General features: G+C 42.4%; 1 protein-coding gene across 1 annotated transcript in view; it reads right to left on the bottom strand.

The window, feature by feature from the left end:
* The window catches only part of LOC126121327 (serine protease inhibitor dipetalogastin-like), a 219189-nt gene that overhangs the window by 5410 nt on the left and 187994 nt on the right, over window positions 1-25785 (bottom strand). Inside the window, exons 7-8 of the mRNA XM_049915083.1 lie at window positions 12103-12288; window positions 5628-5792 (exon numbers count right to left, since the gene is read on the bottom strand). Of these exons, the coding sequence (XP_049771040.1) occupies window positions 5628-5792; window positions 12103-12288 (351 nt within the window). The remainder of the gene's footprint in view (window positions 1-5627; window positions 5793-12102; window positions 12289-25785) is intronic.

The raw sequence follows: 25785 nt of genomic DNA, 5'->3' as shown, positions 1-25785 counted from the left end.
ATGTTATCTCATTGTCAAATTGCGTCTTTGTGCATTTAGGTATATCTTTGTTTACTTTTCGTTTGGTATTTTCAAGTAACTGTGAGTTGGGAGTCGCGTATGTTACGTTGTTGATGTGCGCACATATCGCACACGTTGTATTTGATGTAGTGAAGCTATAAAGGATGTATTAAAATGAATCAAGACTCAAATCGCTCGTAACTTCATATAACCTTTCATTCAAAAATTAATTCATATGACAAAACCGAAACCAAGAATTTTTTTATCAATTGGGAAACAAGGTACTGCAAGACTAGCTGTGCCAAGAATTGGATAGAACTGTACTGGACGTCCCAACAATTTAATCACTAATATTCAGGATAAAATCAAAATAGATATCCTAATCATAATCTCTTTCGCTGTAGTTTTTAAGAAACTGAAAAACTTCACGCAAGCCAGAACACTGCGAAAAGACTGAGGTTTGTCAAGCAATGGTTTAATACTCAATTTTGTCATTATTTGAAAGAGATTATATAGGAATCTGACTTTAAATGTTAATTATCCATTCTGCCTTTTACTACTGGATGATCGATAAAGAAAGTTAAAGCGTCAGGAGGTGCCAAAACTGCGCTCCACCAATGTCCGTGTTCGGGATGTCTTGTCACAGCCACGGCTCCCAACATGGTGAGTCGTGCGGATGCCATCATTCGTGCAGACCTGCGCATCACAACTCTTGGCACTACAGCTATCAGTGAACATTGGAAGTATGTGTTTAATGATCGGGAGATTCTTGGATTTGGATTTTAAAGTTGTGCTAAAGATGGGTTCCACGCATGCTCACAACAAACTACACGATTCAACGAAAATTGGAGCAATTTGAGGCCAATGGGGAGATTACTGGGTCACGGATTGTTATGGGCTACGAGACTTGGGTATATCACTTTGAGCTGAAAAAAAAGGCAATCACTTTGTAAAATTCTTGTGCTGAAGTATTGACTTCCTTACTATTTATAAAGAGTCTACCAACTTGATTAAGTAAGAAGATTTTTTGTAGAACTTGCACAGTTGTAAGTAACGATAGATTTTTGCTTTCTGTTGGAACTTTGATAAAGGATACAAATCTCCTGAAACATGTCTTCAAGAAACTCTAGTGTGGAAGTGGAGTCATATTCAAAATGACCTAGTTTCTTAAGACTGGAGATATTCTTGACTGCATTGTCAGCTGCATGCCTGACAATCTTGTGGGCATCGTGTGAATCTGAGTACTATTGCAGGAAAGATTCCCCAGTCACTAACTGCTTTCTTCTCGTAATCGTCTCTTTCCCCACAGACATAATACGTAAATAAGCAGCTGCTGTTACTACAGCCAGTCGTCAAGTAAACTACTTTGCATATTGTTGCACGCAATCCAAGCAGGCAATGCCCATATCTAAAGAGAAACGCGAGCGATAGCCTGCGACAGCCCTAAATAAATATGAAGAGATCCCACAAACGTAAAGACTACACGGGCTGAATTCTAATTTCTATTATTTTAAACCACACTTTTTCTCTCTGCATACCTTATCTAAACTGTTCATTACATAGCAAACATGTAATAAATATTGTTCCTTGGCTACACATTTTACTTTACGCTGCTGTCAAGATCAATATAAAATGATATTGGAAATTAACGTCAACAGTTGTCTGCACAGTTTACAGTGCAGTCAACGTACCTCTGCATCTATGCTCTGCAAGTCTCCTTATAATGTGTGGCAAGGGATACTTTGGTCCTACTAATCGCTCACTCTCTTCCTATCCCATTCCAATAGTAAAGAACAGCGGCTTTCTGTTATGTTTTGTGAGAGCTCGATTTTCTCTGAGGTTCTCGTCATTATCGTTTAGAAATATACTGGCGATGGGAACTCATGTATTGCTCATAGAGTCTTAATTTTAATAATAATACTAATAATAATAATAATAATAATAACAATACCATTCCGACCTTATTTCTTCCGTCAGAGGGTTCGGATGAATATCTCCGCTCAGTTCTTTTTTCAGTCTTCCGTTTTCCTTGTGTCACTCCGTCCAGGTAAGAGTCCTAAACAAACTGTCAGAACTCAAGAAATGGCAGAACGACTGAAGTGTAAGCATCATCCTGTGTTGATAAATTATATTTCCTTAGCAATCGTTGAATGAACTGCAGTATGACATATACCTGTTCTACAACTTGTTACGTGTGTCTGTTAAAACTTTAAATCGCAAGTTATTGGACTATTATTTAACGCATACAACTTTATAACATAGGCAGCTACAGCCGTCCGCGAGAGGCGACATACATTTACAATCTCGGCTTCCGATTTATTGAAGATTTTTCCTTGAAGAGGTTGAGATGGTTCGCATAAGAACACACTACCCTTGCATATTTTAAATAAACAGATGGAGCTAACACACTGCGGTATTCTAAGTAATTTTGATTGTTTGAACACTATAATTTAACTCCTTGGATCCAATGATCTTTAGTATTCATCAAACCTTTCTTAGGTGTCCACGGCTGTTCAGTACTTTGAGAGAAGCATATTTGTGCCATAAGCTGTACCATTGTGTGTTTATTCTTTATCGGTTTCAGTTATTAGATGTTTGTTACAACTAAAAGCGGTAGAGAATAAACATACAATTGTGCAGCTGGTGGCACGAATATGCATTTTATACTCACTTTTGGTACCTTATTCGCTCATTATTCATATGTAGCATTCTCTCTAATACAATGAGCTATCGTGAAGATAGTCACGTGAAGTTTTATACTATGTTCTTTGGTCTGTAGATACAATGTTATATTGTTAAGGCGCTCGCCAACCTTTGGAGTTCAAAATCCCGCTGCGCCTATCACGTGTTGTTGTCTTCCCTCCTATTAAAGCCCGCCAGTTTAGTGTACAGCTGACCGACTCCAGGGCTTTATCTTCGAGATAACCGACTACAGGATATGTAAATTTCGTATGGTGTATTTGGACACTGAAGTTACGTAACGCGGTTTATTAATCTGTTCTTCTGGTTTCCTGGCTTGTCATTATAAATGGGTCTCCTGTTATCTGATATGTTCATTTTTGGTTCTGACTAGTTGGTTACTGATAAGTGTCTTGAATAAGTTTTTTAACCTTACAAGAGTTTTAATATTTTTAGTCCTACAGCTGCGTTAAATTTGCACATGTAGGCCCATAGTTTACTTAATTTCTCGCTTCCTGACTTTTTATCTTGCATAACTTTCTCCATCTTGGGGTTGTTAACCTTGTAGTAATAGGGGTAGTTGGAGGGTTACGTTTCTGAGTCAGACGCTCTATTGATGGTGTCTTATTTTATGCTTCTTGTGTTAGAATTTAATCACAATTTATTACATTAACCACTGATCTTTTCGTCGTAGTACCTCAAGCCCTGCACTTTTCGCCCCAATGCTCTGTTGTTGTTTTTTGACGGCTCCCCCTTTTCATAGGGTTGGATTCTGCGACTACGAACGTTGGGAGTGTCTCCGTGTGCTAATCTATGCGACACTAGTGTAAGTACTTTTTATTTAGGTTTACTTTCATTGGCTGTCATTAATTAATTTTTTAAATATATGAGTGCAGATTGCACGAATGTTTTCCTTTCCATGTAGCATCACCTAAGACGCCACTTAAACGTAGTGAAACTGGTTGCGTGAATAAATCATCGATGGACAGTTTTTTACGGTTCTATTCAAGTTCAGTTTACCAATTATTTAACGGTTGTGAGGTGTTTCCAGTGATTGATAGCCAGACTTACAGTGAATCGGTAATCGGTATTTCTGCTGATTTATGAGCAATACGTTACATTTATGATCGTTGGGGGCAGCTGCCAGCCTCTGCGTCAATCCCCCACGCTTTGCCGGTCTTTCTACATTCCGTTAGAAAGATTTTTTTAACCGGCTTCTGATATTGCCTACCGATTTCGCGCAAAATTTACTATCTGTGAAAAGTTTAATATACAAGAGACTTAAGTATCATAGTCAAAATGGTTGCAATGGATGCCCAGCTTCATACCTATATTTTACGATGCTTATTTATTAATCAAGGATAAGAGTCTCCTTTTTCATATTAGATTATTACAAACATCATTTTGCTGGTTGTAAAGTACTTACTGACTGGATAATTTGTATACACCATTGTCTTTTATAACAAACATGACCACCGCTGTAGTCCGTTATCTCTGCCGGTCGCAGAAGCTGACTTTTCTAAACAAATATACTTTCTGGAACGACAAACATGTTTGTCATTGTCGTCTTGAATTGTAACTTACCTATTGCTACTACGACCTAAATTTCTTACTGTACTTGAAAATGTTCGTCGAGTTAAAGTTATAAGTTATCTGGCCCTACTGACAGTCTCTGATCTCTGCCCGTAGTACAAGCCAGGACAAACATTCTGAATACAAAACACATTTTTGGATACCTCAAAATGTATACACAAGGATGTAACATAAATTCGCGATTATTATTTCCCGTCGTTCCGTTCGTTTTTAAAGATGTTTTCTCTTCATTCCCACATGGACCCTTATCCCAACGATTACTCTTATTACAAATACTGTCATTGTTTAAAACTGAAAAGGTGCGAAAGTTTCGCATGGGTTCTGATTCTTCACTATTTCTCACCAGCCGGGGACATATAATGTTGGATCAATGGAAGATATAGATTTTTTTTTAAGTCATCAATCTTACTGGCTTCATAAGGCCTGTCACTAAACTCTCTTCGTCTCAGAGGAGCACTTGCAACAACCTACTTCACAGTTATTTTCAGGATGTATTCCAATCTCTGTGTCTCAGTTATTCCCTGATGTCTTGACAGATCTCCTATCATCCTGTTCCTTCTCCTTGCCTGTTTCTTCCATATATACCTTTCCTCGTCGATTCTCCGGAGAACCTTCTCATCACTTACCTTATCAGTCCACTTAATTTTCAACATTCTTCTGTTTCACCACATCTCAAATGCTTCGATTGTCTTCTGTTTAGATTTTCCCACAGTTTGTGTTTCACCACCATACAATGGTGTGCTCCAAACGTGCGTTCTCAGAAATTTCCTCAAATTGAGGCCTATGTTTGATACTAATACATTTCTCTTGGCCAGGAATGTCATTTTTGCCGATGCTCATCTCTTTTTTATGTACTTATTGCTCCGTCCGAGATGGGTTATTTTGCTGCCTAGGTAACAGAAGTCCCTTACTCCATCTATTTCGTGCTCACCAAATCTGCTATAAGCTTCTCATTGTTCTCATTTCTGCTACTTCTCTTCAATTTACTCTTACTCCATATTCTTGTCATTGATATCCTTTCATCTTGTATCTTACTTCAACGAATAGCGGGTGGGTTTTAGCAAAGGATGATTTAGCAAGCGCGAGAGTGTGACACTGATGCATATCAGACGTCAGCGCCAGACGTTGCAAGAGAAGTAATGTGCATCAGGGAGAGACTATGTGTAACAATTTCGAGGGATCACGGTAGAGGAAGACTCGAGAAACGTGTTACACCTCGCTTAATGACCTCGACAAGAAAGTCAGATAAATTTGAGCTAGTACCAACGCTTACTGACAGCTCCCCCCAAGTGAGCAGACTCTTATTCTCAGACCAGTAGAGTGGTCTTAGTCCGAGTGCAGAGAGCTGCACGCACCGTCGGTGGCGGTGGTCATGGCGCACATGAGCGCCAGAGGGTTGCCGTAGGTGAGTCCGTCGCTGCCGCAGACGGGCGCCGCCTGCAGCGCCTCGGGCACCAGCCGCAGCCGCTCGCACGGGTGGTCCGAGGAGTCGCACGGGATGCCCACCTTGGTGATGCTGTCTGCAACGACCAGGATTCAAGTTACATACTATTCGTTTTTCATTCACCGCAAGAGAAACTCTCGCAAAGAAATTATGAACTATCAAAATACTCCACGTAAGACGCAAACTGCTGTGTGTGGCTTTCCGCGGGGGCCAATACTGCAAGCCAGGCTTCAAGCGCTACGTACACCGCACCGTTCCTCGGACTGTCACAGGTGGCGCACCAGTTTCAGCCGAACTAAAAGTGTCAAGAACTATCCTGTCATCAAAAACAGCTCGTAATTCTGTCATTGCACGAACTATCCTTTTATCAAGCCCACCTGTTAATACTGTCAGAGACGCTTTGGCGGCGAGTGCTCTCGCGTTGTCCTGTAAGGAAAAACCGCAACTCTTTTTGTTAATATTTAGCTCCCTGTACTGTAGCTCCCAGCAACTACAAAGGCAGACCAGACTGAATGATTGGAACTTGGGTAGAAGACGTTATGATACCAAAGGATCGAAGCTACGCAACTCTTCGGTAATACACATATCAAAAAAATTTTTACATCACCTCGGTTCCGAGAGTTTCGGAACCTGTACAGAAAATTGGAATAGACATCTACATAAACATCATGTCCGACTTTTAATTGCTCATGGAAACCGCACATTTCCTGTTGTACCATCATACAGTGAGACCTTCAGAGGTGGTGGTGCAGATTACTGCACACACCGGTACCTCTAATACCCAGAAGCACGTCCTCTTGCATTGATGCATGCCTGTATTCGTCGTGGCATACTATCCACAAGTCATTGACAAGATGTGCATTAAGGGGGCGAGAATTGTCTTCCATGAAGACGAATGCCTCGTCAATATGCTGCCGATATGGTTGTACCATCGGCCGGAGGTATCGTAAAGCCGTTAGGGCGCCTTCCATGGCCACCAGCAGCGTACGTCGGCCCCACATAATGCCACCGCAAAACTTCAGGGAACCTCCACCATGCTGCACTCGCTGGACAGTGTGTCTAAGTCGATAGGACTGGCCGGGTTGCCTCCAAACACGTCTCCGACAATTATCTGGTTGAAGGCATATGCAAAACTCATCGGCGAAGAGAACGTGATGTCAGTCCTGAGCGGTCCATTCGGCATGCTGTCGGGCCCATCTGTACCGCGCTGTATGGTGTCGGGGACGCAAAGATGGACTTCGCCAAGGACGTCGGAAGAGAAGTTGTGCATCATGCAGACTATTGCGCACAGTTTGAGTCGTAACACGACGACCTGTGGCTGCACGAAAGGCAGTATTCAACATGGTGACGCTGCTATCAGGGTTCATCCGAGCCATAATCCGTAGTTAGCGGCCATCCAATGCAGTAGCAGCCCTTGGCCGGCCTGACCGAGGCATGTCATCGGCAGTTCCTCTGTATCTCCTCCAAGTCCGAACAACATCGCTTTGGTTCTATCTGAGATGCCTGGACACTTGCCTTGTTGAGAGCCCTTCCTGCCACAAAGGAACAATGCGGACACGCTCGATCCGCGGTATTGACCGTCTAGTCATGGTTGTACTACAGACAACACCAGCCGTGTACCCCCTAACTGGTGGAATGTCTGGAACTGATCGGCTGTCGGACCCCCTCCGTCTAATAGGCGCTGCTCATGCATGGTTGTTTACATCGTTTGGCGGGTTTAGTGACATCTCTGAACAGTCAAAGGGACTATGTCTGTGATACAATATCCACAATCAACGTCCATCTTCAGGAGTTCTGGGAACCGGGTAAGGCCTTTGCATCGCTCCTGTCACTTGTAAGGACGATATCGTTATAGGCATGAGTCATCGGCAGATGTCACCAGGTGACATGGACCTGAGTTACAGAGCTGCACGTAGTTGTACTAGTAGGCGACAGAGGTCAGCAGCTGACGGACAGTGCTAGCAGTCGTAGTCAAAACAATGTTGTAAACTTATGTTTGATTAATATTTAATGTATTTGCATAATTATAATTGTTTTATATGTGTAGTAATTAGCAGAGTGAGTGTTGTATGAGTGAAGAAGAACAGAAGTAGATGAAAACTGTTTTGTTTATTCACGAAGTACCAGTTAAACTATACAGGGGATTTACTATAATTAAATGTGCAGTCAGGTTACGGTACTAATAAATCGTGAGTAGAACACAAATTAATCGGTAATTTCAGAAGGAGTAATTTTATATTTGATACTTTTCTAAATTTATTTATTTAGCAATTTCCATAGAAAGAAATGTTTTACGATGATTGGTCATTGAAGTAAAGCGCGGGTTAGCGCGGGATAATACTGCAACCTGATTTGCTGTTTGTGATATCAACCAAACAGAAAAATGCAGGCTCACGCCAATCAATGCTGGGAACAAAGCCTTTGGTGTGATCTAAGTAAGTCGGAGCTGAGGGTTCGAACTAGTAACATCTCACTGAAAGCAGCTCACGAAAGTACTGTAAAATCGCGGAAAAATGCTAATTACGAGTTCGCGAAGTAGTACAAAGTGTATTTAAATGAACGGTATAGTGGATGTTGTGTGGAATTTCGGACGGAATATCAAAATTATTGCTTTTGACTGTTAGTTAAAACCGCGTGGTGAATTGTGCGATCTAAGACTGGAACAGGTATTACGTGTAGAGCTGAGTGCACAACGTTTGAGCAAGCATTTTCATAACTAAACGATCTAGTGAACTCTATTTTCTTCGGTAGCTGGTGTAAATATCAAAAACTGGCTACGTGTGTGATTGTGGTGTGAGTGGGAACTTTACATTGTGTAGACACTTAGTACGGACTCGGCAGTATTAACTGTGATCTTTATCGTAAAAATACACCTGAAAATTTACATTGCCAAGTTAAAACTTTTATTTCAGTACTAGCCACATCCCGTTTACAGGACAATTCTATGTAAGTTGCGACCTGCAATAGCAGTAGTGGTCTAGTGTTTTCTACTACAGCTTTTAGCTAGACAAATGAACATTGCTAGACATTGGCAGGGCGGTGAAAAGTGACGTGCCGCATTGCACGGGTGATGCAAAACTTTTTTTGGTGTGTGTAGAATATGAACAGCACTGCAGTATGAGTTCTACATTACGGGATATTAAGATATTGATGTCGAAATATGGGCTAATATTCCTGATTGCCAAATGGGTCAGTCAACAAGGTTTGGAACGTATGCGTACAAGAAGAAGAACTGCACCAGAAGAACCTCGAGAACGAGTTCAGCAATGAAACATTTAGAAGGAAAGCTCATTGAACTTTGTAATTTGAGAAAGAGATGCTGACGACATGCAATAGGATGCTAATGAGGAGGCTGATTAATGATGTAACATGTTTATTTATAGCGTAATATTTTTAAAATTGCATTAAAGCAATTAGTCATAGGAACCAAATTAATGATGAAACCTTTTAATATTTAGAGTGCAGAGTTCTTTAAATTGTGTATAAACACTTAGTCACACTAACACTAATAGTAGTGCGAAAGATCGAGCGCTGCCAAGCCACGCAGTATCATTTGCCAGTAGTCAAATATAGGGGTGAACTTTGATGTAACAAATTGCATAGTCAGTAGTCGTGAGCAGTTCCAAGATTCCTGATTACCATTGTAACAGTTCAGGACGAGAGGGTACGTGATTGTGAGTCTTACTTTTAATTTCGTTCCACTCTTCTTGCTTCTTTGCTTTCCTGCTTTTTCTGTTAATATAGCTTTAGTTGGCAATGTTATATATTTAATGGCAAACTAAAATGCATAGAATGTATCTACCCGGTTTAGAGCCACAAAACTAACGTCAGATGTGCAGCAATAGATAAAATAATAAAAAATAGGTAAAAAAATAAACAGGCATTAAATCAGCTACCAGAAGTCATGGTTTTGTGGAAAATAATAAGTCCAACAATTCGTGCTGCACTAACAGTATACACAACTAATTTCAGATCATGAAGTGGCATGTGATGAAACAGATGGCAAATTCTGAAAACTCGATCGCCCACTGTTCTGCACATTCTCGTGCATAATAAAGGCAGCCTTGTTATTCTTGAAGTTTTCCTCTCGGAGTAATGATATCATCATTTTCAGGCGTGCATCCGGCACATTAGCAATTCCTCTCGCGTTATTCCGGTTATGGAGCTCACCGCCATGCTCAGCATTAGTCGGCGACTGAGTTCCGATTTCACTTGATTCAGTGCTATATTGTGGAGAAAAATGCACACGCGTCACAGGTGACACAATCGACAGAGTGTTACCGATCACAGATAATGCTTCGAAGTTGAGAATATTGCCAAGCGCCGATTGTAATTATACATTGTTCATTAGATTAACGAACAGACGGATACATGACGCTGTCCAGCCTCACATTAACAGTTACCAACTGTGTTCAAAAGGATGCCCTAAAGGCTCTCTTTGCAGTCCCGAATTCTGGGATGTAAACTTAGAGCCATTTCTGGATAAATTACAAACCAGTCAGGAATTACTTGGAATGTACACGACACTGAGGTGATAAAACTCATTGGGTAGCAATATGCATACATTCAGATTGCAATATTAGTATCTGTTTCGATAGCTTAAATAAACTTACATTCAATAATCTAACCATGCAGGCTCATAAAAGCCATAAAATTTGTGTAAAAATTTCTTAGATCGTCGCTGAGCAGCGACCACCTGATATTTCAAAGAATGCTTTACGCTGCACGGTGCGGAATACGAATTGTTCATAAATTGTATCGATAGAGATAATTTGTGTTTCTTATTTTTTGACAGCTGAAGAATTGTAATCCTCTTCTTTTACCAGAGTCGTGATATTCTTTAAAGACGGCGGACGCGTATATGGCGTGGTCCGCAATCACTGATTAGTTATTATAAAATATTACTGTAGTTCAGTGCTATGTAAGAATTTATGTGTGCATCTAAGATGAAATATCGAAGATGTTAAACGACTCTACTTAAGGAAATAGCCAGAAAGATAGAAAATTGAAATTTTACGGAGCCTGTTGTTAGCAATACTGACTAAGGTAATTAAATAAGTTATTGTGCTCTCAAATGCAGTAGTGCCTGCTTATTACTTAGTGTATTTCTGTGCTATCAATCTCCAATTAATAGCAACAGAAATAACGGTGTTTTTATAGTATAGTATAGTATAGGGACCGACTGCATGTCGTCAAACGTCGTAGTTAAGGCAGAAGGCGCACTGCTATTTACCTTGTTTATGATTTAAATCGAACTTCTTTTAATGTGTGGTGTAGTATAGCAAAGAACATTTCCAGCTCTGTCTGGTCCCTTAGGTTTCTCTGTCCGTAGTTGCTATGTCTCAAATCCTGTCATGATCGAACATGATAACGACACAAATAAATTAAGTGTCAATGCGAATTCTGTTCTTGATGTTGAGAACGCTACGCCTTCTGCAAACGATTTCAGGTGAAATATAAACTATCACTTACACTACTTAAGTTTTTTGAAAAGTCTTTGTTCTTCCAGCCAAGAAGTGGTGCAAAACTCACAACAGATTTCTGATTCTTCACAAGAGAATAATAATTTGATCAAAATATAAATATCTTAAAAAAAACACAACAAGATGCCGGTGGCATCTGGTATGCAACGTATAAAAGGGCAGTGCATTGGCGAAGCTGTCATTTATGCTCAAGTGATCCACGTGAAAAGGTTTGAAATGTGATCATGCTGAACTGCTCAACATGCCGAGCAAAGAAAACTCGCCAATGGAGGACAGCGACAGCAATAGAGGCTGTCATTTGCACTCAAGTGATCCATATGACGTGATTATAGCCGCACGACGGCAATTAACGGACTTTCAACGCGGAATCATAGCTGAAGCATCAGTTATACAAATATATGCTCTCTTTCTGAAAATATGCTTTGTACACAATTATGTGCATTTCGTCTTAATAGAGACTGAAACCACTGTAGACAAAACGTATTATTTACATTGTGCAGCTCACCTTAGTTCACATACAAAACTTCTCTTATTTACGTAACCCCGCAGTGTGGTTTAACACTCCAAAAAGCCATTTTCCGTACAGCTGTTCATATTGCAGGCTGATGTATAGCCTGTGGAATGGCGTGCAGGCTGTGCTGAAGTCCAGTGTAGAAAACACAGACTGTATGGAAGGGACCCTTCCGATCTTACTGCTCTAACTGGCGGTGTAGTTGCATAATTCCACACACAATCTACCAGAACTCCTAAGTGGCGGCAGTAAATATAGGGTTAAAATAAATCAGGAACAAAATCTGGAAACCCCGCTGGCACACCAGCTACTGGCAGACATTTATCAGCCGAGCAGTACAGGTACCGGGGGCGGGTCTCGTCACACCGAGAAGCTGGAAGGAGTGAACTCACAGGGGAACCAGGTGCCCCGCAGGTGTACGGCGCAGGAGTACGCCTTGGCGTTGTAGTAGGTGCGCCCGTCTGAGGCGCAGAAGAGCGGCCGGTCGATGACCGCCGGCAGGCGGTCCGCCGCCTCGCACGGGTCCTCGCCTCGCTCCACGGGCCGCTCACACGCTCCCTCGTGAAGCATTTCCACAACTGCACACACAAAGCACACCTCCGATTATCCGTACGACCAAGTGGTATTTTATATGCTATTAGATAACAAAATACTGTCTCAACCCCTTCCGCTTTACACTGCCTGACGAAAAAACTGAAAATTCCTTACGAGATGGCCGTACGTCAATGTAACTTCTTTGACGTACACACCATCTGTGGATGAGTAAATTTACTACACTTGCAATTTACTGTGAGAGGTAGAAGAGCCACCACAGTGGGCGTGGTTCGTGCTTAACGTTGTTACCGTATCTGACAGGCTATGTAAGGGAAGTGAACAGCATCAGATGCTGAGTTATCACAGTGAGTGACATCAGTATGCTGCATACTCGTGTAAAATAGCGTTTTAACCACCTGACAGAGTTTGAAGGGAGACTCATTGTGTATCTCCATTTGGCCAGCTGCTCGAATCGTGCAATATCCAAATTTTTTGAGGCATTCGGGTACAACAGTAGCTCGATGTTGAACTGCGTACTCGTCATCAACGTTCTAGTCGACCATGTCTGACCACCACAACGGAAGAACGCACCGAAAACATACTGAACTCTTCAAGTCTGCACCTGCCTACTGACAGCAAATAATGGACTCCTTGCAACATTTCGTGCCACGTTGCACAATTGGCTCGAGACTAATAGCAGCCACACTAGGAAATGACCTTCCAATGTGTACGCTGCCATTCACATCACAAAACAAACGGCTGCTTTTGGAGTGATACCGTGACCGGCAAACGTGGATTGATGTTGAACGGCGTCGCATTGTTTTCAACGACGAATCGCGGTTCTGCACTACCTCAGATGACCGTTGATGGGATGTATGACGACGAGGTTGGGAGAGGTCCCATTCCTCAGTGTTTTGGATAAGCACAGTGCTCTTACTCATGGCGTAGGGAGCCATAGGGCATGACTACGGATCACGGCTGGTAGTGACTGAGGGCAGTCTGATGGTGCAACAATACGTCAAGGACATCCTGCGTCCTCATGTGTTACTTCTTACGTGACAGTCTAGTGGTTCCATTTTTCAGCAAGACAACGCTCGTCCACTCGTGGAACGTGCCTCAATGAATTGTCCGCGTGATGTTGAGATACGCCCACCGCCAGTAAGATTCCCAGATTCATCTGAAGCAACTGGTATCAACCAGCCCAGACATCTACTCCATCCCAGTGCTAGTATTCCGGATATCAAAGACCAGTTATTTCACAAATGTGGGACAAGTTGCCTCAGAAGAGGATTTAACGGTTTTCTGATACCATCACCAACTGAAACGATGCATAGATCCAGAGCAGAGGGGGTGAATAAGTGGGGCTCAAATCGCCAAGTTCTTTGTAAGCTTGACTCGATTTTTCAAATACTGAAATAACATTACATACTCATTTAAACTGTGATGGATCATTCTATTTCCTTCTTCCTTATGCGTGCTCCATTTTTTTGTGAGGCAGCGTAAATATCCTGCGACCTCGGCATTTACAGCATTGTGCCCAAACCGTGAAAAGCTGCACACAGCACAATTACTGAAACTGAAAGGTACGTCTTGAAAGGCTCGCCCAAGCTGTAAGCTATTTTATTTTTGTGAACCATTCTCAGGCACTGCCCACTACGTGTTTCACACCTAATTTGTACATCTATAATTAGCAGTACTTAATATCCATTATACAATAAAACAAATCTGTTCTAAGCATAAATGCCAAACATACGACACGACGTTGCGGACTTCAGCTCCATAAATACTGTAAGAACCTAACGCAGCACCACCCGTGGTAATCTTATGAATGCACATTGACTGCAGTATCAGGAACAGGGGCTGCAAAGGTATGGGATATCGTGTAACCCCCTCCTGCTGCAGTTGATGGCTTGTGCGATCAACTCGTTAGGTAACAATTATTCTGTGTCCATGGAGTCGTCGTGGCAGCATCTCTTATAATCTCTTTTCAGTTTACAAGCTGCCTCATATCGAATAAAAAACACGAGCTTTCGATATCTCCGCCATTGTCAGGAGTAAAAACCGCTGACTGACGAGACGATTTTTTTTTTCTTTATTGTAATTTCATTCCCCTGCCCCATATGGGCAGGGGAGGGCTGTCAGCAGCACAATCCTCCGCTCTTCAGCCGAGTGACATGACAACTAAAACAAGAATAAAATAATACATACATAAGGAGATAATAAGGGGAACATAAAACAGAGTAAGGGGAGAAAATGGAGGTAAAAATACACTGGCACGTAGACGTTCATTGGGGACAGTTAAAAAAGTCACCAGAAAGTTAAAAAACACAGTTGACGATTCTTAAAACACAGAGAAGACACTGGATGCGCATGCACAGGTTAAAAGTTGGCCACAGTATTAAAAACACTCCAAAACAACACACTTAAAACCCACTTGGAGCACACACGACGAAGAATAAAACTACCAGTGGGACCTGCCGAGGGAAAGGTCAGAGAGGATGGAAAAGGAGGGGAGAGCATGGGGCAGCTGGGGAAGCGGCGGGATGAAGAGAGGAAGGGCAACCGTGGGTTCACGAAGAGGCAGGAGACACATGGGGCGGGAGAGGAAAAGGGATGACAGGGCAGGAGGGAGTGCAGAGACACTGAAAGAAGGCACAAGAGATGGAGGGGGAGTAGGAGGGGAAATCCGCTCAGAAGGAGGGAGGGGGGTGAGAGGGAGCCCTGAGGAGGAGGCAGGAAGAGGGGGTTAGAGTTGGTAGGAAGGGTAGATGTCAGGGCGAAGCTCATCATCCGGGAGGGGTAGACGGTGGAAGTTGTGTTGGGAAAGGAGATGGAGGGTACGAGACGAACGCAGCTTTCCGCTTATATAGTCACGACTGCAGCATCTGGAACCAGTCAGAGAAGGTCAAAAAGACGCATGCGCGGAAGGAGGGTTGCGGCGCAGCTCTCAGCAGCAGCTCCAGTCCGCTGCGGGACGGAGTGACGTCAGGGAGCGCGAGGGGTTGGCGCTACGTTTGAAAGTGTCGCTCCCGCCTCCCTAGCTACGTCAGGTATTCGTCTCTGCATTCGCTCGACATACAGAGCTCGACCCCATGCACTACTAAGGGTGTACGCTGGACTCTATTTAAGATGTTGCAGTTTTTTTCTAATTTCGGATGCCTCCCTTCACAAAATGATGACGCGTGAGCCAAACTCTTGTCTTTTCAGATTGTATTTTATATCCGTTTGTCAGGAAATGATGAGCTATGGCCGAATTCTCACGTTCCCTTTGGTTAATATGTCGATAGTCCTCAGCAATGTTCAAGCTATTTGATTTACATAGATACACACCATGCACTCGATTTACATTGATACACACCATGCACTCGAACAGCTATGTCATCTCGTATTTTGGGGGTGATCCGAAACATTGTTCTCAGTCCATGTCTCTGCATCACACGTACTAAGCTGCTGCTCGTTGCCCCGCAGCGTGGCAGGAACGCTGCCGGTCTGTCTTCTTCTGCCGATTCACAAGGCGTCCGTCATCAGTGGCACCTGACAGCTCCCGCCGTTCTCCTTCGCTGTAAACTTTCTCCCCGAACACGCGTTTCAATCGCTGCATTTCAGACCCTAATTGGTCGTTATCGAAAATAATCTTTGGTCTGTGTACCCGCTTTCTTGTATACTTGGTGGTCACACCTATTGGGATTCAAGTGCCGATCTGCGTGCGTTTGTTTCCCGTACATTGAATGACCGAGCCGGCCTCCTGCCCTCCACTCAACTAAAACTTCCAAGAACGGTAGCTTAACATCCTTCTCCATGTGTATAGTAAGTTTAATGTTGGGATGGACACTGTTAATACCATCAACGAAATGTGTATTTTCACCATAGGAAGGTGTCATCAACATGCCGGAGGAAGCAAGATGGACTCAACGTTGCAGAGTTCAGAGCCTGCTTCCCGAAGTGTTCCATGAAGAAATTCACTACTGCCAGAGACCAGCAGTGATCCTATTGTGTGCCATTCGCCATCTCATAATATTCGTTGTACAGGATGTACGCAGCCGTTTGGACATGACGGAACAACTTGACGATCCCTCACGGAAAATGTTGGGCCGAAGAATCCAGCGTGTCTTGCACTTGCACCCTCGTAAAAAGCGACATAACTTCCCGACTAACCATTACGTTATTTCGGCCTGTCGTCATTTTCTTGAGTATGTCAACAAATGTGTGCGAATTCACATGATGTTCACAGTGTCTCAGCTTGGGTGCTAATAACCCTGTCAGTCTGTAGGTGGGCGAACTGTTTGCACTAACAATGAGCGCAAGAGGGACATTTTCCTTGCGTATCCTCTTCGGTCCATGAACCCTTGGAGGTCTTGTGGCACGAGGCATTAATGTCTTCACTACTTCCCCTTGGTAAGCTAGAGTCTTTTTATAACTTACCTGTCTTTCTGCCAATGGCTATGTCGGATCACGACTGAGTATCTAGTACGTATCATCTTCTAATAAATGTAGCAATTGCAGTGTTCAGAACCACTGTGACTTTTACTTTGTCGGCTAGCAAGACAATCAAGTCTTTGTTCTTATGTAACAAGCGTAAACCAATTAGTTGAGTGGAAGGCTGGCTCGTTCATTCATTGTAGAGGAAAGCAGCGCACACTACTCGGTACTTGAACCCGAATAACTTTCACCACCTCGTGCGCAAGAAGGCGGTCTTGTACACACTAGTACATAGAGCAAAGATTATTTCAATGACGACCACCTACAGTCTAAATTGCAGCATTTGAGACACGTGTTCACGGAGAATGGTTACAGCAATGGAGACATCCCAACCGCTTTCAGGTGCCACCAGTGAAGGACGCTGTGTGACGTGGCGTTTCTGCCGTACTGTGGGGCAACGAGCAGCAAGTTACGGCGTGTACTGGATAGACATGGAATAAGACCAGTGTTCCTCCCCTCCCCCCCCCCCAAATGTGTGGTGCGTCCTGTTAAAGGCGAAAGACGAGATAGCTCTTCGAGAGCGAATGCAGCACTATCTACACTCATGCTCATAAATTAAGGATAATTGCAGAATGTGGCGCCTCACAACGTCGCGCTACACAAAACTGGCGCTAATAGCATAGGCACATAGGGAACACACACGACACAGATCTGTAAGTTGTGAAAACCGTCCCGAAACACATGTGCTACAAAACGCCACTGTTTCCTGCGCATGTACCCCGACATCAATATATCAATATGGGATATGATCACTGTGTACACGTACACAGGCCGCACAACGGGTTGGCATACTCTGGATCAGGTGGTCGAGCAGCTGCTGGGGTACAGCCTCCCATTCTTGCACCAGTGCCTGTCGGAGCTTCTGAAGTGTTCTAGGAGTTTGAGACGTGCAGCGATACGTCGGCTGAGAGCATCCCAGACGTGCTCGATGGGGTTTAGGTCGGGAGAACAGGCAGGCCACTCCATTTGCCTGATATCTTCTGTTTCAAGGTACTTGTCCACGATGGCAGCTCGGTGGGGCCGTGCGTTATCATCCATCACGAGGAAGGTGGGACCCACCGCACTTCTGAAAATGCGGATATACTGGTGCAAAATGAAGTCCCGATCCACCTCACCTGTTACAGTTCCTCTGTCAAAGACATGCAGGGGTGTACGTGCACCAATCATAATCCCACCCCACACCATCAAACCACGACCTTTCAAGGACATTAAAGAGTTGGTATCTGGTTCCTGGTTCACGCCAGATAAAAACCCGGCGAGAATCAATGTTCAGACTATACCTGGACTTGTCCGTGAACATAACCTGGGACCACTGTTCCAATGACCATTTACTGTGTTCTTGACACCAGGCTTTATGGGGTCTCCTGGGACCACGGGGTCAGTGGAATGCACCTTGCAGGTCTCCGGGCGAATAAACCATGTCTGTCCAGTCGTCTGTAGACTGTGTGTCTGGAGACAACTGTTCCAGTGGCTGCCGTATGGTCCTGAGCAAGGCTACCTGCAGTACTCCGTGGCCCTCTGTGGGCACTGATGGTGATACATCGGTCTTCTTGTGGTGTTTTACACTGTGGACGTCCCGTACTGTAGGGCCTGGAGACGTTTCCTGTCTGTTGGAATCGTTACCATAATCTTGAGATCACACTTTGTGGCACACGGAAGGCCCGTGGTACGATCTGCTATGTTCGACCAGACTCCAGTCGCCCTAGTATTCTACCCCTCATAACATCGTCAATATGTGTTCTTTGAGCCATTTTCAACACACAGTCATCATTAGCACGTCTGAAAACGTCTGCACACTTACTCGCAGCACCGTACTCTGACATGCACCAACACACCTCTGCGTATGTGGACTGCTGCCAGCGCCACCGTGCGACAACCGCAGGTCAAATGCACCGCACGGTCATACTCCGAACTGATTTAAATCCACAAACCGCCCACCAGAGCGTTGTTTCACCATGTATCAGCATTATCCTTAATTTATGAGCATGAGTGTATACAGGGTGTTACAAAAAGGTACGGCCAAGCTTTCAGGAAACATTCCTCACGCACAAATAAAGAAAATATGTTATGTGGACATGTGTCCGGAAACGCTTAATTTCCATGTTAGAGCTCATTTTAGTTTCGTCAGTATGTTCTTCCACCTACGCTCAATGGAGCACGTTATCATGATTTCATACGGGATACTCCACCTGTGCTGCTAGAACATGTGCCTTTACAAGTACGACACAACATGTGGTTCATGCACGATGGAGCTCCTGCACATTTCAGTCGAAGTGTTCGTACGCTTCTCAACAACAGATTCGATGACCCATGGATTGGTAGAGGCGGACCAATTCCATGGCCTCCGCGCTCTCCTGACCTCAACCCTGTTGACTTTCATTTATGGGGGCATTTGAAAGCTCTTGTCTACGATACCCTGGCACCAAATGTAGAGACTCTTCGTGCTCGTATTGTGTACGGCTGTGATACAATACGCCATTCTCCAGGGCTGCATCATCGCATCAGGGATTCCATGCGACGGAGGGTGGATGCATGTATCCTCGCTAACGGAGGACATTTTGAACATTTCCAGTAACAAAGTGTTTGAAGTCACGCTGGTACGTTCTGTTGCTGTGTGTTTCCATTCCATGATTAATGTGATTTTAAGAGAAGTAATAAAATGAGCTCTAACATGGAAAGTAAGCGTTTCCGGACACATGTCCACATAACATATTTTCCTTCTTTGTGTGTGAGGAATCTTTCCTGAAAGTTTGGCCATACATTTTTGTAACACCCTGTATAGGTCAAACAATTTGAACTTTTCAGAACGTTTTACTGAGAAGTAAGGAAACTTAAGAACCCAAACAGATAAGCATTGTTGAAAAAGTGCGTAAAATACAGTACAATATGGAAACACGACAGCCTTGGCTCACGCATCGTAGTCTTGAGATGCTTTTATAAAGGAGGCAGTTTAGATTAGAATGAATAGCAACAACTGATACAGAGACCAGGAGTACACACCCAATAGGGCGTGGGTAAGGACTTAACATATTGAGCGAAAGTAAAGATGGATGCCTGACGCTTCTAAAGAGGCGGGAGCGGCAGTTTCAAACTTGGCGCCGGCCACTCTCGTCACGTGTCGTCTCTGCTCCTGCAGCAGACTGGTGGTGCTGTGAGCTGCGCAGTTCTTCTTTTGCGCATGTCTCACTTCGGCCCTCTCCAGTTCCAGATGCTGCAATCGTATCCATATAATCAGAAAACCGTTCCAGCCCCGACAGTCAGTGATTTTTAATCCTGACGGCGACAGCCGAATGCTCCAGTGTTTTATTCAATATGACGCTACTTTTAAATCGCGAATAGTTTATTCCACAATTATTTTGAGTTTTACTTCTCTTTCATCATGTTGTCTTTTTTCTGTCAATATATATCTGCCTAGTCACACTGTAGGAGTTGTTTCCAATACATTCTGCGACAACAGAGTTCTTAAGGAAAATAGTTTTAAAAGCTATAATGTGTTAGTTTCACTTTCGTTTGTATTCCAAGTAGTGTTTCTTTTTAATATTAGACTGTTACGATAGCGAGAAGCGTTAAAACTGCCTTCTGGTCGAACCTATTTCAGGCTAAGTCTGCCTAAATCATTTCACCCGAATTTCGGATTGTCTTCATTTAATTTCCCGCGGATAATTTTCTGCTCCACGTCGCTTCTCAGTCTGCCAAAAGCAGTTCAGTGTAAGTAATCAAATACGACATTAAGTACACAGTCAACTCTTAGGAACTCTCTGTTTCGCATCTGATGCACGACCATGACTTCAATTTAGCTGATTAACAAACAATCCTCATTTGGTCTTCTCCACAGCACAGCGCAATATTTGCTGCAGGAATTTGTTGAAAGGAATATTATTTGTCGAGGTTAGCAGAAAATTTCAATGATTGCATTTGTTTCAAAGGATGGCTAGCGTATTTTACAGATTATCAAAGAGGACTGACGTACAACAACAACTGGTTTAATGTAGTTACCGTCTGTGTTACAGTAATATACTCGGGCAATCGATTTGTTTGCAGGAGACTGTTTACGGCTTTCTGTAATGTTCTGAAGCTGTGTGTACTTAACGATGCTCGCCGTGTTGTACGTTGTTTGCTGTGAGGCAACTCACAACTTCATTACGGATTTCTGATGTTTGTTCTCTTGTTTACCTGTGGAAACGTAAATATTAATAGGGATACAGAGAATTAATATCGGCTGGAATGAACTTACAGAAAGTTTCAAAAATCTTTGAGCCAGTGCACAGCATTTTCACGAGATCAAATTTTCAAATCTACTGTTTCCTTATTTCTCTCCCGGGGAACTACTTGCCTTCAGAGTATCCAATCGACACAATCTTAAAAATAGTGCTGCCTGATGCAATATAAAACTGTGCGCAATGGTACTAGGATCTGAACTGTCGTCCTCCCGGATGGAAGTTCGTGTGACAACCACTGCACCATTGCACTCCGTGTAAATATGGGCGACAGTCGAGGTCAGTCCTTAAAGGAGAGGCACTGGATGCGATAATTATGAAGCCGCACCAACGAATATACCTCTTAAATGCAATGGAAAAACTGATGAATGATCTTTATCTCGACGATTAGAGAACCGCAAGGTCATTGCAGGCATAAATCCGCGTACTTTTACGAAGGGAAACCCAAAAATAGGACGCTATAAAATCGCAGTGCACGTAGTCGTAAACTAAACAACCTAGAGACACATATGAGTGGGACTGTGAAGGACCTGATTACTTATGTACTTTGGGAGTGCAGTAGACAGCAATAGTTACATATTACGAAATGAAATTTGGCCAGGCTCCAGCAGTCCACTAGGGTACATACATAACTAATTAAAATAGGTTTCTCTTGAATTTAGAACGCTACCAAGAAAAAAAAAAGAATGTCCATCACATGATCCAGAAATTCTTCCACTGTAGAGGTAGATGCCCAATCAGGTTTGACAGAAATTGCAACTACGAAAAATAATTGGTCGTAAAATTCTTTATCATATTTAATAAACAATTTGTGGTCTCGACAGGTACGGAAACGAGACTATCCTGGAGTGCTAAACGCAGACCTTAGTTAGTTAGTCAGTTACTTTCATGTTCCATGGATCATTTGCACGATAAATCATAATCTACATGGTTACTCTACAATTTACACTTAAGTGCCTGGCAGAGGGTTCATCGAACCATTTTCATACTACTTCTCTACCATTCCACTCTCGAATGGCGCGTGGGAACACGCAACACCTAAGATATCTACTTTTATGTCACTCATGCTAACAGCTGTTCTGGTTTCTAATTATGGAATATTTACTTCTTCTTTCGGGAAGGAATTACGGAAAACTGTATTTAGTAACTCCGCTTTAGTGGCACCATCATCGGTAACATTTCCATCGCTATCGCGCAGTGACGGTATTAAATGTTATTTGCCACTGGTGTACTTTACATACGACCAGAATCTCTTTGGGTTTTCTACCATATTTTGAGACAATGTTTCATTGTGGAAACCATTAAAAGCATCTCGCATTGACGTCCGCACTAAATTTCGAGCTTCCGTGAAACTTAGTCAGTCTTGAGGATTTTGCGTTCTTCTGAATTTGGCATGCTTTTTTCGTTGTTCCCGCAACAGAGGTCTGACGTGTTTTGTGTATCATGGTGGATCAGTCCCACCTCTTATTAACTTATGCGGTATGAATCTATCTACTGGTGTCGATACTGTATCTTTGAATTTGAGCCATATCTGGTCTACACTTACATAATTAGCTTGGAAGGAATGGAGATTCTCTCTTAGGAAGGCGTCAAGCGAATTTTTATCTTCAGTTTTAAATAGATATATTTTGCGTTTATTTTTAGTAGTTTTGGTCAATATGGTTTTGAGCCTCGCTACAATGACCTGGTGTTCACTAATCCCTGTACCTTTCATGACGCTCTCTATTACATCAGGATTATTTGTGGGTAAGAGGTCAAGTGTGTTTTCGCAACCATTTACAATTCGTGTTGGCTCATGAACTAATTGTTCAAAGTGATTCTCAGAGGAAGCATTTAGTAAAATTTCGGAAGACGTTTTCTGTCTACCACCGGCTTTGAGCATGTATTTTCGCCAACAAATCGAGGATAGATTGAAGTCTTCACCAATTATAACTGTATGAGTGGTGTACTTATTAGTAATGAGATTCAAGTTTTCTTTGAACCGTTCAGCTAATGGTACGGCTGTTGAGCATAACCTCTACCCATAGTAATTCCCAGGAACTATATCTATATCAACTTCACTAAAAGATAAACTACTACCAACAGACACAAGCACACCACCACCTACTTTATATAATCTATCCTTTCTAAACACGGTTTGCGCCTCTGTAAAAATTTCGGCACAATTTATCTCCGGCTTTAGCCAGCTTTCTGTTCCTATAACCATTTCAGCTTCAGTGCTTTCTATCAGCGCTTGAAGGTCTGGTGCTTTCCCAACACAGCTACGACAATTTACAACTACAATACCGACTGTTGCTTGGTCGATTCTCGTCGTTCCTTTGCACTGTACCCTTTGAGACTGGAGCCCTTTTTGATCTTTCCTGAGTCTGTCTAATGATACGCAACGAGTCATTTTACATTGTAAGACGTATGCGTTGCCGGCGATGGGCGAGGCACGGCAGAGTCTCTGACCAGAGAGTAGTATGTAGTTAGTTGTTGCTTGTCGCGAGTCGGCGTCTGTCGGCTTTAGTCTTCAGTCCGTGCTAGTAAGCAGTAGTCTTGAGTAGTCTGCGTGAGTCCGCAGTAGTCGACAGTAGTCGGCGCGTGCCTGCGCATGTCGGCAGTCTGTTCTGGTCGGGACTTTGGACAATGAGTATTATTGTAGAAGGTAAAGAAGCAGCTTTGTGCATATCTAGTAATGTATATTAACTGTCATTAATTTCTTTTTAAAAAATGCCAATAATAATTTTTATAATATAAAGTAAGTTTTTAAAGAAAAGCATTCATTTCAATTTCAAGAATATTTCCAATACATGATCATTCCTTCCAAGAATCAGAAAAGAATATACGCCAGCATTACACGAAGCTGCGCCGAAAAATTTCTACATAAGAGCAAATATATTCGCAGTTTTTATTGAGGTAAGAATTTTTTCGTTTTTATTCAGAATACAGGGCCGAGGCGCAGCGCTGTTGTCGTCATAAAATTTACCAGGATACTGAATTTTTTTTATTATTTTGGTGCTTAGGAATTTTTCTGTTTCGAACTTAACATTAAAAGAGAAAAGAATTTTGTGGTTAGATTAAATGTGAATGCATTTCAGCATAGAGATCACAAATGGGAGCCAATTTTGTTCAGAGGTTACAATTTAAAAAATCATTTAAATATTTCTGTGGGGAGGTTACACTTGGTTCATGGTTTCATAAAAAAAAGTTTCGTGTGGGGAGGTTACACTTGGCGACCCTTTGTGAATCTTCTGATAAGTAGTCATATATCTGCTCTTATTTACTTAAACGTAGTTTGCATCTGGCACAACGCATTTACTAATTTGTCACTCTTTGTTTCACAGATAATCGGCAATTTGTTGCTCTTTGTTGTAATTGTGTTTGTTGCATTTTTGCATTGTCCTTGTTTCATTTGTGCTTAGTTTTGTTTTGTGAAAAATGCCGCGAAAAACTGTTAACAGTACATCGCGATGTGCAATGAGTGAAATAGCCGACTCGAATAATTTGACCGATAATACTTGCGATACTCAGTGTAATGATGATAATCCGCTAATTGTAGACAGTCAGTGCGTACCGACCACTAGTAATGATTTTGATCGTAATGATGAACAAATAAATTCAATTGTGTCGTCTGTCAATTTAATGACAATTGATGACGCCGGACGTTCTGTTACAATGAACGCTGCCCAGTTTAACACACCCGGTTTGCAAAATTTGCATAGTGAACAGATGAATTTTTCTAACGAAAATGAACAGTGTACTCAAAATGCGACAGATTTATTTGATTCCGAGGTAGTGACTAACAGTGCACATCCGATTGGAAAACCTTTTCGAGAATCACAGAACGACCAAATGGTTACTCAAAACGTGATAATTGCAGGTACGCCATCAAACAGCACAGAGAATAGAATAGGTAATGTTGGCTTGGATCAAATTATGGCAATATTGCTACAACAGAATGAAAATTCCAAACAACAGAATGAAAGACAACAATCACAAACAACTTAGTGAAAATTTCAAACGACTTAATGAAAATAATGAAAATCTCAAACAACAACTTAATGAAAAACTAGACAACAATTACAAACAGTTGAGTGAAGAACAAGACAACCTTAATGAAAGTTTCAAACAGTTGAATGAAAAACACGACCACCTAAATGAACAGTACAAACAACTTAGTGAACAGATTGAAGCCGTTGCCGCGCAATGTCATGATACTAAAGAACAATTACGTGAAGAAATTAAAGCTTGTGCTAGGAAAAGTAGTGCAGAAATTAGATCTGTTGCTCAAGAATTAAGGAATACGCAAACACCTACAACAGAGTCACTTAGAGACGAAATTAGTGCAGTCGCTAAACAAATCTCTGAAAACGCAACACAGTAACGCGACGAGTTTAAACTAATGTCAGCAGAACTTTCGCGCACACTGGATGCAAAGGTAGACGCGAAACTTGAACAACAGAACAGCCAAATTGACGAACGTTTTAATCACCACCTACAAAACAGTGAAACGCGTTACCGTAAATTTATACAGGAACAGAATAAAGTAAAGCGACAAGTCATGGAAACAATTTCCGCACAGAGACAGGAAGATAAACGTAAATTGTTTACGAAAGCAAAAACATACGTAAACAACAATATTGCTACAGTATCAGACGAAATTAATACTATCAAACAATTGAACACCGAATTGCTTGATGAAATTTCCGATCTTAAATCAAAAACAGATACACACACAGTAGACTTTCAGACAGTGACCGACAGACTTGAACAATTAGAACTAATACACGATTCCGATGTCATCAAAGCAGACGTTAAAAAATTGAACGAAATCACACGTAAAATACAAAAACAAATTAATGC

This window comes from Schistocerca cancellata, chromosome 1 (genome assembly GCF_023864275.1).
Source record: "Schistocerca cancellata isolate TAMUIC-IGC-003103 chromosome 1, iqSchCanc2.1, whole genome shotgun sequence".
Lineage (NCBI taxonomy): Eukaryota > Metazoa > Arthropoda > Insecta > Orthoptera > Acrididae > Schistocerca > Schistocerca cancellata.
The sequence above is the reverse complement of the archived record's forward strand: the minus strand, read 5'-3'. Positions and strand labels throughout refer to the sequence as shown.